Here is a 14397-nt window from a genome sequence, read left to right as displayed (position 1 = left end):
TTTAGCACAATGTATCAAGGTTTTCCAACTTGATTGACCAAACTGGACTTTTCACACACTATTGATACGTCTCCTCTCACAAAGTGTCATGGCCTGTGACCTACAGGAGTACCCAGGACAGCAGGTTTAAGCTCTTGCTGGTGGCATTTTCAGAAACCAAATTGTCCTTCAGCTCAGACTGGGTTATTGACCTCAGGCAGGGTGGTGCCACCCATCCACACAACCTCATTGTCTGTTATTTCCTCTGCTCCCACTCTGTGAATTCCCCCCCAGCTCCCAGACACTCCCAGCTCTCACCAGGCACTACCACGGCTTCACATCCAGCTCCAAGGGATGGAGCTGCTGGGAGCTCAAGGGCAGGGTAAAGAACACATATTATTTATGGGATTATTTTACTAAGTCCTCCCACAGTGCAGTTTTAATAAAATGAGTCATTTATAAATAATATCCTGTACTGAGAAAGTATTAAAATCTAACAAATTTCTACGTTCAGTGAAAGGAACTCAAACACTGCTACTGAAAAATCACAGAAAGTAAGTGCCAAAAAGGGGAACACCAGACACTATCAACCTCCCTAGTGAAGCAAAAGTTACAAACGTTATTTAAAAAATTAACTGAGGTACAAGTTTACGTTTTGTTGCTTACATTTTCTTGCATATGAAATTAAAAAACATGACTATTTTAAAATTTCTGGCAGAAGAAACATGAGAAGAAAGCTGTGCACTGATTTTCATTACTTTCACTACTGCCCATGAAGTTTGAATCCAGTAGTGCTTTAAAAGCTCACAAAATTCAAACAATAAAGTGAAAATGCACAATGAATATTAAATATGCATTTTCTGTCATTAATATTGATTTTCAGCTCCAGATACAAAGAACTGCAAATTCACCTTTGCCAATAAGCAAAGAATTGCATTTTTAAAATTGGGAAAGCAGAGAAGATATGAAATGATCTATGAAAAGCAAATTCTATTGGTATATCAGACATTCATAAGGAAATCTGTTAATACATTCGTGCCTTTGGACAAGCCTGAAGTAGCTGAGGCACTACTTTGTGGAAGTGATTCTACAGCAACTGATTGAAAATACATTTGACTTTCCAGACTGCAGGGATGGTCCTTCAAAGGGCAGATGTACACCCACTTGTGTGATGCAGCAAATACAGCAAGAGCAACAACTGAGACTTTTGATGGAGGATAATTTATTTTCAATTTTTACATAAAATTCAAGCAGGTTTTTTATGGCTAACAGTTAACACCAATCACATGCAATAAACTTAATATTACTTTTTTTTTTCCCCCCAAACTACTTCCATCTGCTTTTAGTCAAGATACACATTTTTCACTCACTAAGAGCTAGGGATGGCTGTAGGGAACATTGTTCCCACACCACCCAGTTAGCACCAAGTGGTCTACACAAAACCCTCCCCATTCAGTGTTAAATTCTTTTCCTGTGAGAAAAATTAACCGTCCCCCTACTCCTGCCTGTAATGGGACAGTAGAATTTTCTCAGGGATAGGAGTAGGACCCATGGCATCCATACAATCACTTAATAATAATTACACATGGTTATTTCTACTTATTTGTATATTGCACCTTGCTACACAGCAGTGTTCTCATCATTGGATTCTCTGAACCACCAAACACAGAGCTGCCTTTGACAGAATCCAGCAGGAATCTGATAGCAAAACTGAAGACCAAATTTCAGGTGTGTAAAACCTCCTGCAATAATTTAAATATAATATATATTACCTATGTTACATAACATAGATGGCAATTCATTTGAAACATGCTACAATTCTTACTGGTCTAAATGCTGTCCAGACTCATTCCAATCTTCTCCACACAAAATAAATCCCAACAAAACCTTGGAAAGGAAAAATAAAACAACATAGGGAAGAACTGTGATAGTGATTATTACACCAAGCAGCCTAAACAATGTACTTGCATGCTTCTCACTCTCCATGAAGTCATGTTACAATGTCGGTTTTCCCTCATCATCAGCACCCTGTTTTAATTCCAAAATTCTTTGGGATGATCTTTTCTCATGAGAAAAGAATAACTATTTAACATAAGCAATTATTAAACTGCAATTTTCTAATGCAAAAATACAACAGACTAGTGTGTTTTAAAGGTTAGCATTTAAGCACAAATTCAGCTGTTTTAACAAACTTCCACCATAGCAATAATTTTTTAATTGTTTGCTGTTCAAATACATTATATCATTATCTAGCCTGTTCTAGATTTCACAGACTTCTACCATCATTTTCCCTGCCAGCTAAGGAAAAGATTTCATGAAGTGTGAAGCACTGCAGATTTTAGACCCACACTTCTGCTCAACAGCTATCAGTCTTGAACTTGACATCCATATGTTATTTTCTCCTCCCAAGAAAGTCACTTAGAGCTTTGTGTGCCTGAAAAAAAAAAAATAGACAGGCCCTTACTGGCCTATCATTTCATTTTCAGTGAATGAAAATTGCATTTTGTCATTATTAAGTACAGACTGACCTATACAAAAGGCTGTCTTCTGCCAGTGCTGCACAGGCAATGGATTTTTTGTCCTTTAGCTTTTATGTGTAACATGGTTAGGATTTTTTGTCCTTTAGCTTTTATGTGTAACATGGTTAGGATTTTTTGTCCTTTAGCTTTTATGTGTAACACGGTGAGGTCCAAACTCTATTTTCACCTGTAGTGGTGCAGCTGTAACGAGGATGACAGGGAAGCACAAGAGTCACCAATATCAGGACTCTTCCTTGGGAATTTGAGTTCCACATTTCATTAACGCTTCTGTGAGGCTACAGCCCTGAAGCATCTGTCTTTTTGTAACTGATGTAATTAAACACCCTGAGGAAAAGGCAAAGTGAGGGATCTGTATGCTACCACAGAGGAGCTTTAGTCTCTATTTAGCCTTTACTTAAGTGTTGCATGGAATTGTGACTTGAAATGTAAGTTTCTGAATAAATGTAATGTGCTCTACTCAAGAAAATAAAAATCTTAAAAAAACCTTCTCTCGAGTCTTTAGGAGTGAGAAATGCGATTCTATATAATTCCTGGAAGACTAAACACAAAGACCAAGACTTTTCACATTTTCTGTGATCCTGGAGACTTCTGTTTAGGTTCCCAGATGAGACACTCTAACCTCAGCCTGAGTGCTGAATGCCCATCATTTGTCTGAAATTAATGACCTTTAAAGAATTAAATAGCCAAACTAAAGAGCCTCACAACCATGAACCTTCCCCTACATTATTCTTTAGTAGTGTTATTATGATTCACAGCTGTGCCCAGGGTGTACTAAGTATTGTGCAAACATCAGGGAAAGCCCGCATATATTTAATTTTTCAAGCATGAATAGGAATGGGCCACAGAGAAAATGATATATTCATCAATAAATTAATCAGTTGTCTGAGATGAAGAGTGACAGATTGCATCAGTACATCCACATGTGAGCATCCAGAGGACAGCAACTTCAATTGCTCAATGTTCGTCCCATATAATTTGATTTGCATGCACCTGAGTAGAGGAAAACCAGTAGTCATGTCCTATAGCTAACCCATATGAGACTTTATGACTCAGTGTAGTCATTCCAGTGAAAAAAGTGGGCCTGGATACACAATTTCTACATTTGCTGTCATTTATAACATTTAGAATCTGAATTAGCATAAAGCATTAATCTGAAAGCAAAACCTACCCTGAAATTTGTAAGCATTTGCACCATATATTTCAAACAAAATGCCTCCCAGTATGTGGGAGCTCACTATGATAAATCATTTTTCAGCAATTCATTCTGAAACACAAATAATTTTTTATATAAAATCAGTGTCAGTATTTACATTTAATATCTTATCCATGGGCTAATGGATGAGCTAATCCTGTAAAATACTCCCACTCACAGAATTCTACCTACTGAGTTTCCACCTGAGATTTGATAGAGATAAATGGAATTCACCTTCTCAAATCACCAGCACCTCTTACTGCACCAGACTAAACCCTTACCAGGATGTGCCTTTTCGCTGCACTCAGTTATTTCTGCACAGCTGAACCTTACCTGTGCCTGTGGTGAGCGAAGGGGGGATCTCCAGAGCAGCCCCGGGGACAATGTGAGCAGCCACTGCCATGTCCCAGCACTCTGTAAACAGCCCCTGCCACTCTCCCAGTGACCAGGGCCGATGCAGACCTGCCCTGCCACAGCCCTTCACAAAGCCCACATTTACAAACCCACACATTCTAAACCTTCTCTCAGTCTCTGACCACAAAGAAAGCCCTCAGTGCAGAATTTGGTCTGTGCATTGTTTTGATGCAGGGCTAGGACTCCTCCATGCACTGTGAAACAATTTTGGCTGATCAGATCAGGAAGATGAATGAACACGCTGCTTTCTGTGAATCACAAGTCTACACTGGACAAAAAACACCAGACAGAACAAGCTTGTTTTCTGCTTTGACAATATTATCAGAGATTAGCTGCCCGAGCAGAAACAGAACTGCAACAGCAGAAGCTATATTTGTATATTTTTCAAAATTATGCTTTAGTAATATAAATGTCAAGAAACTAAGAATAATGGGTTTCAAAAGACCAGAGTTCTATTCCACCTGCTCTCTATTATGATTCTTAAACTAGGCTCAGTATGAACACACAATACTGCAGCTACAGAAAGAAATAATAGCTGTTATTATGAAATGACTGCAGCCTTATACTACACAGATATACACCGCAAAAAAAAAAAGTTTTTATTCTGTTATCATTCTTTTCTCTGTTATCATTCTTTCCTTACATTACTGTAATCCAGAAATAATTATATTAGAACTATTATTCTGGCACTTACTTGGGGCGCTAAGGAATAATTTAATGTTCATTTTAATAACTTTTATCATGCTCAGACTCTGTTTATTGCTATATATTTATAACAAAGTAAATCCACTCTTGATGAGAATTCTACAAGTATGCATATTTCAGGCAGCACTGAAGAGCAAAATTAATTTATTGACCAGGCATTGATTAGCACTCGATCATGAAAATATTGCACAAAACAACAGTGCCAGAATATTTTGAGAGCACCACATTTTCAGCCACTAAAGATGATACACGGGGCTCCCCTGCCTTCAAGGATCTCACACATTCAAGTCTACAGAGATTTTACTGAAGCCTTGTGCAATTTCATGCTGGAAAGCAACATCTGCAACAGCTCTCAGAGCCCTGAGACCACAGTGGTTACCACAGAGTGAAGGAGCAGCATCAGAGACAGCAGCTGGAACTTCCAAATGGTCTTTTGCAAGTACAGCATTTCTGCAGTAAAATTAAGTTTATTAAATGCTTGACAGTAAGAGATCTGTTCTTTCAGCTAAGTGGAAAAGCTGATTTCATGGTCTAAGTCCTACTTGTCAATGTTAGTGAACAAAAGGTGACAACTTCATTTTCCTTTAAGCAATGATTCTGCTCCATGCTCAGCCTAGCCTAGTTCAGCTTTCTCTGAAAGGGTGGTTAAGCACTGGAAAAGGCTGCACAGGGAAGTGGTAGAATCATCACCTCTGAAAGTTTTCAAAAAACGTGTAAATGTGGTACTTAGGAACACTGTTTAGTCATGAACAGGGCAGCGCTAGGTTAACAGTTGGACTCGATGATCTTAGGGTCTTTAGGTCTTTTCCACCCTTAAAATTCTATGATTCTATGACCTCAAGCCTCATTTGGCATAAACATTACCTAAGAGTGAAACTACCTTATGTATTCAGATCAACATGAGATTTTTCAGTTTCCTTCAAAATTACCAATTGAAAGATCAGAGTTCAGCTAGGGCAGCATCATAATCCCACCAAAAGAAAACACTCCATGCCAGCCAAGACAAACCATTCCAACTTACTCTAATGCTGGAAAAATATAGTGCTGGAGGCAACTAGACCAGCCTTGAAAGGAAGGGTGGGGAGTGGACCATAAAAAAGGAAGGAAGTCTGCTTACAAACACTTGATTGGAAAAGGAGGCTCCTGATCCTCTTCCCTACTCTCCACATGGGCATCACTCCCCTCAGCATTCTTCCTATGGTTATCAAATAACACCAGTTCCCTGGCATAGTATCTTGACTACATCATGTGGGACACGCTTGCAAGAAAGCATTTTGAAGCCTGTAAGGGCATAAAGCAGGAACTTAAATGAGGGATTTCTAGGGGAGTCAGGAAGAGCAGTGAGAATAGTCAGTGTAGCCTGACAATCACCAGAACAGGTCCCTGTTTTTCACTGAAATGGAACATCAGGGCTGTATTTCCAACACTTCACCATTAGAGACATGAGGTAAAATGGAAAGAGGATGCTTTAAATAGCAGTTGTTTGCAAAGAATTGTCAGTGTCAGATACCCCAAAGTGACAACTAGACATTTCTATCAAACAGGCAGCAAACTCTGGTCACCTGGCATCTCTCCCAACTCATGGATTGGCTGGAGGAACCTGCTAAAAGGACAGCACTGAGGAAGAGAGCAGCCAGTGCAAGGCAGTAAAATGAGCAGAACTTTTGAAATTGCATGGGGATAGCAAAGTGAGCCCAGAAGTCACTGTATTTTCCTCAAAGATTGAAAAAATTTAATAGTAAAGACATGAAAAGCCCTGGCAAAGCTTTTGTGGCATGTAAGTTAACTGCCAACTACCTAATAAGAGATTCCATACAGATTTAATAAGTATCTGTGTGCTGATTCCTCTCTTACTCTTCATAAATTTAGCCTCAGCAAACTATGGGGACAGACACATTCCAAAAACATATAATTAGTCTGCTACTGATTTCAGTAGTTCAGTGCCTATCCCCTCCAGCTGAATATGCAGCCACAGGATATCCAGACAGGCACTACATCCTTTGCTGTTGTTTGTTTCTCTAAACACTACCAGAGTGCCAAAAACGAGGAAAGAAAAAAATAATTCAGACTAAATAATCTTTAAAAAAATGTTTTTAAGGATCCTTTTAAAAGACACAGTTTTAGTTATCTACATTACACTTAATTCTTGCGACCCTGACAAACGAAAATGAAAAATAAAATTAAACCATATCACAATATTCCTGAAAACTACAGTGTTAAGAGGTAATAAGGTTATTCTGTAACTTAGTATTGACCTTTATGTTGCTTCAGTAGCAAAGACAGACCACTGTATTTCCATGAAGCAGAACAAAATGGAAACTTTTTTCACTGCCTTGTTAACATTCAAATCCTTTGCAGTGTCAGATTCTGCTTTAAGTGTTCCTCCTCTTTTTTCTTATTTCTGAACCAAGTTATTGTACCTGTGTTTCCACATAAATTGCTCTGAGTAATATATGTTGAGTTTTCAGAGACCATTTGGTCAGATTTTAATCACCTCTCCTGGGAGCTGACACCAACTTCCAGCAGCAGGTCATACAATGCAGATTAGAATAACAAAAGACATGCTGCTGTGATTCCAGAAAAAAAAAAAGAAAAAAAAAAAAAAAAAAAGAAAGAAAGAAAGAAAAACAATACAAGTCTGTCTATATCAAGCTTAATAATGATGTTTTGGGACTGCTTTGATGTCTCCAAGACAGAGCCTTCCTTTTGTTCGTATTAAAGCAAAAATTCAATCACTTCTGTATTTTCCCTCTCTAAAATAGAGAACATGCCACTGAAAAGATTTTGTTCCACATTCCATGTTTCTTTTTGTCTTTCATGTATCACTTAATTGCCCACGATAGAAAGCTTGTATTTTGCAAATTCGCATTGAACTAAAATTTGTATTTACACAATGATGCATTTTTTCCAGTTTTGAAATAAAAGAAATAGATTTTATTTTTTTCCCATTTAAAAGTGCTTTGGGTTTAGTTTGGATTTTTTTTCCCAAATACTTTGTTTAAAGGTAAACTAGACAAATGTCATGGAACTTAGAGAAAAACACTGTTCTAAAAAGCAAATGGAATTTCTCTTTCAGATTAGCATTGTTTTAGGTTATCTGTCAGTGTAATACAGATAAATTATATATTTCTCCTTTACAATTCACTATAATATTCTTTATTAGAGCATTCCCACTAAAAATCCCAAGCAGATTAAGATTTGTCATATTTGACCTCTTTGGTAAAAGGCAACCCACTGCATAAAGATTTTTACACTATTCTCCAAAATGAACAGCTCCACATGTATAAATGCTAGCAGGAATCAACATCTCCTGTTTCTTTCTCTGACCTTCAACAACCCTATACTCTGCAGAAAAAAAACCCCAACAGTTTTACTAATTTATAAGCACCATGCAGACACAGGCAGTCTAGAGAAAAACCTCTTTGGCAGCTGCAAAGAAAAAAAAAAACATGAGAAAGCTTCCACAAAGAAAGAAATTCTGAGAGACCAAAAGAAAAATAAAAAGGAAGAGGTGTGAAATTTAAAATATTCCCAATACTCACTGAAAGCAGCCACTGCAAGAGCCAGTGTGACAATAATGGAGACCCAGGAAACCCACAATGCCTTCTTTCTGTAGCTTTGAGCTTCATGAGGTTTTAGCCTTGTACTGCTTTCTAGTAAACCTGATAAGCAATAAGCAAAGAAGGTATGAACAATGCATTGCTCCTTTTAAAAACACAGCTGTGTTAGTTCAGCCCTAAAAGACACATTTACATTCTATATTACACACAGAAGCAATACAGAATCAAATCCTGCTCACATTATTAAGGTTAAGTGAATGAGGCCAGCAAGAAGAGCACACACAAGCTGTTTTGACTCCATACAGAAAAACCCACACGTCAATCCCTTAAAAAGAGCACTGCATTCCAGTTATGGAAGTTCAACAAATCAACATGATTTCCACCTGTACCTCTACACAAGAAATGGCTCAGTCCTATACTCCCTCAGATCAAAACTTGTTTCAGAACTTGAGGATCGTGGTGCTAATTAACATAGGAGAAAAACTCCTGCTCACCAGTCCCCGTGGAATCACCTCCCAAAGCACAGGGATACACTGTGTATATTGATCATCAAAGCACAAGTGGGCATGCCCCAGAATCAAAGTTATCACAACTGAAAAAGCCTCTTGAAGCACCTTGTCCTTCATTTGGGGTAAGAACACATTCCCATCTAGAACTAATTGAAGAACCAATTCTGTCCTTGCTGCCATCCGTGCAGAAGGCTGTTGAACACAACGGAATGCTATTGCTTTTTCTCTTTTTTGATGCTTTCAGTCTGTGGAAGTCTTTTGTCCACTGACCTTTCATCACAGAGAAGGCAGGTTAAACATAAATTATCATTCTTTGGTTCTTATTCTCTCAGTCTGAGTCTTAAGCCACTTCTAAAATGCATTCAGAATTTTACATATTTCCATTCCGCATATCCCATTCTGATTAGTTTATGCTTAACACATTCATCTAATTTGAAACATACATTCTTTCTCATCATCATGTTTCAGCTCAAGTCTGCTTAACTGGAGAGAAAACCCGATGGCTTTAAATTTCTTAATGAGTTACTCCAGAAGATGTGGGTGGCTCCTCTCAGATGACGAGCACTTTTCAGAGATTTGTCTGCACTGAATGCATTGAACAGAGACACAGGTATAACAGCACAACTTTCAGTAGCTGGTCTAAGGTCTTAGACAAAGGGTGGAGAACAGGGGCTGTGTCAGACTCAGCACCAGATTAAAACATAAGAGTTGAAGCTGTTACTATCCTCACCTTCCCCAATTTTCTCTCTGGTGGCTATTGCCAGTTTCAAGGCAGGGACAACTGATCTGGTTCTCAGTGTAGTCCTGAATCCAGACCATGTTTAACTAAGTTTATTAACCTTTACAGATATTAATTTCAACTGACTGTAATATACTGACTGAAAACTGCAATGGTTTTGGAATCAATTCAGAGCTGAATCAGACATCTCTGCCTCGGGGGCAGCATTATGTCAGCAGAGGGGCAGGCATCCAGGGGTGGTCAAATCTGAGCCATCAGATTTTATTCTGCCACTTGGAGTCTGTTAAAATTACTGGTTGTAATCCCAGCATAATTGGTGGCATACATGCTGTCTTTGAAAAATTCTTTCTGCCTTTTACACCCCAGTTACAATAAAGCACTGAGAGTTTCTCTAGGGGAGTTCAGAAAGCCACTCTGAGAATTTCATGCTCGTACTGTATTTTTAGAAAATTTAAAATATTATCACACTTTATGCTACACACTCCCCCCTTTATGAATGGAAAAGAATCTACAAACTTGCATGGACCAGGCCCTATACTGGAATTATGTCTATTTCCTATTACGTGCATTCTTTGTCTGTCTAATACACAAAAACTGATAGATGACAACTCCAAAAGCTTTGAGTCTTTTACTGATAGTGTTGCACAGCTATTTCTCACATGCCTGATTTCATTTGTGTGAAGAATTTTTTTTTCCCCCACAAATGTTTGGCCTATCTTCTGCTACTATATATAACGATGTACAGTTTAATTGCTGTCTGCTATGAGGCAATTCTACAAAACATCTTGAAACATAGGAGGGATTTCTACTAATCTAACCATAGACATAGAGAAAATACATCTTTCACATTTTGTGTCTCCACCCCTCCTGTCCCCTCCCCAAACCAAGGATTTCAAATTATGGTCCAAATCTTTTTGGAACATAAAGCAAAGATTTTCTCAGTCAATTTTGACGCTCAATATTTCAAACCTCAAGTAAACACAGATCAGAATGATAGATACCCTCACCTATTTCTTTCTTTTAAGACATCTTTTAATTCATGGCTACGGCTCACTATTACCTGGGAAGTCCAACAGACATAGTTGATACTAACAAATCAAACAATATCCTAATTAAACTGAGGAATGAACAACAAGCCTCAGAGCCTTTGCAGCACTCCTGATTACTATTCACATGTCAAGCACGTGTCCAGTATGACAGAGACTGCGGTCTTTATAAAACTCAACCACTTCTGCCGTGTGTGTGTGTGTGTGCTTCTCTGTCTCTCAAAATGGCTGGCATATTCTGGCTGTCAGCGATGTGATCCCTCCCTTCCTGGAATAATTCAAATACATTTTGTGTATTTAAAATTTTCACCCCCAAGAAAGATCATATAATTCTTACGAGTATCCTGAGGCCAGCACAGAAAGATACAAACTCATTCACATGACTACCAAGCCCATAGAATTAAAATTATTTAGAGGCAACAACAGCTCATTAATTTACACACAAGAACAAAATTCACAAGGTAAACTTCCATATTTCTTCACTGACCATAAGAAAGCAAGCATCCACAGGAGGATGAAAGTTAATCTTTGAGTATGACCTGCACTGCTACAAAAATAAAAAGCTACCATCTACAAATGAAATTCCTCCGCCCTGAAATTAACATACTGAGTAATTTTATTGCCAATAATTTATTTAACACGTGGATATCCTTAAGGTATAGAAAAGATGATGAACTGATTAAATTCACTGGTTTTTTAATTTATCTTTCAGCATCTTCACATATTAACAGATTTTCTTCCCATAAAAAAATCAGAAGGAGAAAAAAAACCTGCCTAACAGTTGCAGAACACAAGCTTGGCATATTTGTGAAGTGATTCTAGGATATTCTTTACCATATGCTGACTTACCAGAAGTACTTTTCTATTTGGCTAAGGGATCATTTTAAAATGTCAAGTTAGAAACTGTGGAAGAGATAAGGCTAATAAAAAACCTGTTCACTTAAGGATGTTAATTTAAGGGTCCCATCCACAAAATTATCACCGATTTTGGATCTGGCTCTTAAAGAGCAAATATCTTGTTCCAAAATTTAGGGTTAGTATTTATTTTTAGCAAACATGGAAGCATCATCTCTATAACTGGATCTGGTATGATTCACTGGAAAGGATTGTAGGAAAAAGTACAATCTAAAAGGACAGACTGTTAACATTTTCAACAGGGACAACCTGCAAAAAGCATACCAGATTTCCCTCTACAATGACTGTGGATTATCCTGGTAGACATGGAATCAGTAACTACAGGAAAGGCTAAAAGAAAGGCACTGTAAGGGCCATAGAAAGAGCATGGAGGCAAGGAAGAAAATTAAATCAGCATCTTTAGCTTCATCTCCCTCACAGAAAGAGATTGGTTAGGTACAACAGACACTATCTTTATGGAATTACCCTTAATACCAAAAGAGACAGCTTTCACCTTCAGCTCTGTCATACTGGGCACTAATTAAAATTTTCTGAAACCAAACTTCTACGTTGGAATCATAACCAAAATTCCTCACTCATGTAAAAGAGAGCTCAGATTGCCCTAAGGCAGGCACAATGCCTGTGCTCAGCCACTGGCAGTGACAGTGAGGGTACCCCTTGAGTAAGGGCTGTCCCCAGCCCCTGCATGACTGGAAGCTGTCAGGAAGGTGGTGAATGCTCTTCCCCCTCACTCCTCTACTTTGTGTCTATGATCTGCGAGCAGGCACAAGCTTCGGGAAGCTGGGCAAAGAACAGGACATAGAGGGGTTATGTGTAAAGGGGCTATGGATGAAGACTGTGAACACAAAAGGGACTCCTGGATGCTGAAAGCAAAATGGAAAAGGAAGAAAAGGCAACAGAGAGAGAGGCTAAGGGAAGCCAATAGCTGAAATTAAAAGATGGAGACAAATTGTGTGGAAGAGGAGCCTGGAGGCGTTGTGGAGGACAGGGCAGTGGGGAGGGTTAAAATGGCAGCTGCCTTTGTGGGCGGCAGGTGAGTGAGCCCTGAACAGATGTCCGAAATGGATGTGCTTCGCACTAAAGCGTAACGCGGTTTGGAAGCAGGCAGCTTCCAACCACCTGGCCAGGTATTTACGTAAATAACAAAAAACGAGTTGTGTGGAAGTGCGCAGCTCGGTGGGGGAAGGGAGACAAGTGCCCCGACTTCAACCCCCAGCCTGGCTGGGGCGGAACCCCCAGAAACCCCATTGTGCCCCTGCTCGGGGGGCGGCTGCCACCCCCCTGCCGGCTTGGGCACCTGAGCGGCCTCCCGAGGGAAGGCCCGGCCCCGCCGGGAGCCCCGGGAGCGCCGCCGCCCGCGCCCCTCGCCGGGCGCTGCCTGTGGAGCCATGTGCCGGCGGCAGCCGCTCCGCCGTCAGGCAGGCAAGTTCTCGGGCGAGCTGGGAACAGCCACGAATAGAGTTTATAAAAATACTTCAAAGCTGTCGCGGAGCGCTCGCACGGGAGCTAAAACGGGGCAGAGCTTCGAGGGAGGCGCGGGGGGGATGCAAAGCGGCTGCCAGCGGCGGGAAGAGGGGTGGGCGAGGTGGGCTGGAGGGGGGAGTTCGGGGGGCAAGAACCGGTGTGCGGCTGCCAGGGCTGAAGGGGAGGGGACCGGCAGGGCTGCTGCGGCGGCATGGGGAGGGTACGGGTCCAGAAGAGCGAGCGAGAGGATGCTGCGGAGAGGGTGTCGGAGGAGCCGTCGGGGTGGGTATCAGGCGCTTCGGGACTGAGGGGAGGTGGTGGGGCTCGCCACAGCGTAGGGCAGCGTGCAGGCAGGCGGGGGACGGACGAACGGACAGACGGACGGGCGCTCACCTCTGTCCTCCAGCCCCTCGCTGAACTGACCGCTCTCCCCGATCCGCAGCTGCTCCTGCTGCTGCTCCCGGGGGGCACCCGGCGGGTTGGCCCCGGGGGGCTGCACGATGGCGGGGTCCGGCGTGGTGTCCAGGGGGGCAGCGGACGGCTCCATTTCTTGCGGGGCGGCGGGGAGCGGCCGGCGGCTGTGGCAGGGAAGCGAGGAGCGAGCGGAGGAGCATCCAGCCCGGGTGCGAGCCCGGGGAGAGGAGGAGACTCCGGCTCAGAGCATCAGGGAGACGAGGACGGGCAGCGAACAAACTCCGGGTGCTCCGCGCCAGCCGCTGCCCGCGGCCGCCTCATCACTGCCCGCGGCGGAGAGGGGCAGGTGGGAGCGCGGTGCCGCCTCCCGGCGCTGCCCGTCCCCTCCCCGCCCCGCCGAGCTCCGCCGCCGGCGGGAGCGGCTCAGGAAGCGGGAGCCTCCTCAGCCTCCCCTCGCCATGGCAGGCTCTGCCTCCTCCTCCTCCTCCTCCTCCCGCAGCCGAGCCTCAGGGGAGAGCTGTCCAGGGGCTGTGCAGAGCCGGAGCCCTCCCGCCGCTCCGAGGGCTGCGGGTGCCGGCCCTGCGCGGCGAGGCCCCGTCCGCCTCGCCTCCCCTCACACAGGTAAAGACACAGCTGCCCTTGGCTGGGGATTTGCTCGTTCTCCCTCTGCCTTCGCCCTTCTTCGGGATCGGAGCGGAATCGCCTCACACAGGCGCCTCTCAGAGCCCGCAGCACTGACGTTCTGTCACACTCAGAGTTGCCTTAAAACTGCCCTCGAACGTGCAGCAATCTCATGCTGAAGCATGGGGTTAGACTTGCTGGCGACCTCAGACTGCTCACCTGCCTTTCCTAGGGCTGCAGAACATAGCGGGGAAAGCTAAAATCTCAGGGGCACAGAAATGGCTTTTAAAAATGTAAAA

General features: G+C 42.1%; 1 protein-coding gene across 2 annotated transcripts in view; it reads right to left on the bottom strand.

Annotated features, from left to right (window-relative positions):
* Positions 1 to 13885, bottom strand: part of TMEM163 (transmembrane protein 163) — an 87771-nt gene extending 73886 nt beyond the window's left edge. Inside the window, exons 1-2 of one of the 2 annotated variants that reach the window (XM_038143093.1) lie at positions 13457 to 13873; positions 8373 to 8492 (exon numbers count right to left, since the gene is read on the bottom strand). In XM_038143093.1, coding sequence (XP_037999021.1) covers positions 8373 to 8492; positions 13457 to 13610 — 274 coding nt within the window. In that variant the 5' untranslated portion in view covers positions 13611 to 13873. Of the gene's footprint in view, positions 1 to 8372; positions 8493 to 13456 lie in introns of both variants that reach the window. The other variant, XM_038143094.1, reaches the window with a different exon arrangement.
* Between the last annotated feature and the right edge of the window lie 512 nt (positions 13886 to 14397).

The sequence above is a fragment of the Motacilla alba genome, chromosome 7 (assembly GCF_015832195.1).
Source record: "Motacilla alba alba isolate MOTALB_02 chromosome 7, Motacilla_alba_V1.0_pri, whole genome shotgun sequence".
In the NCBI taxonomy this organism is placed as follows: domain Eukaryota; kingdom Metazoa; phylum Chordata; class Aves; order Passeriformes; family Motacillidae; genus Motacilla; species Motacilla alba.
This window is presented reverse-complemented; position numbering and strand designations above follow the sequence as displayed.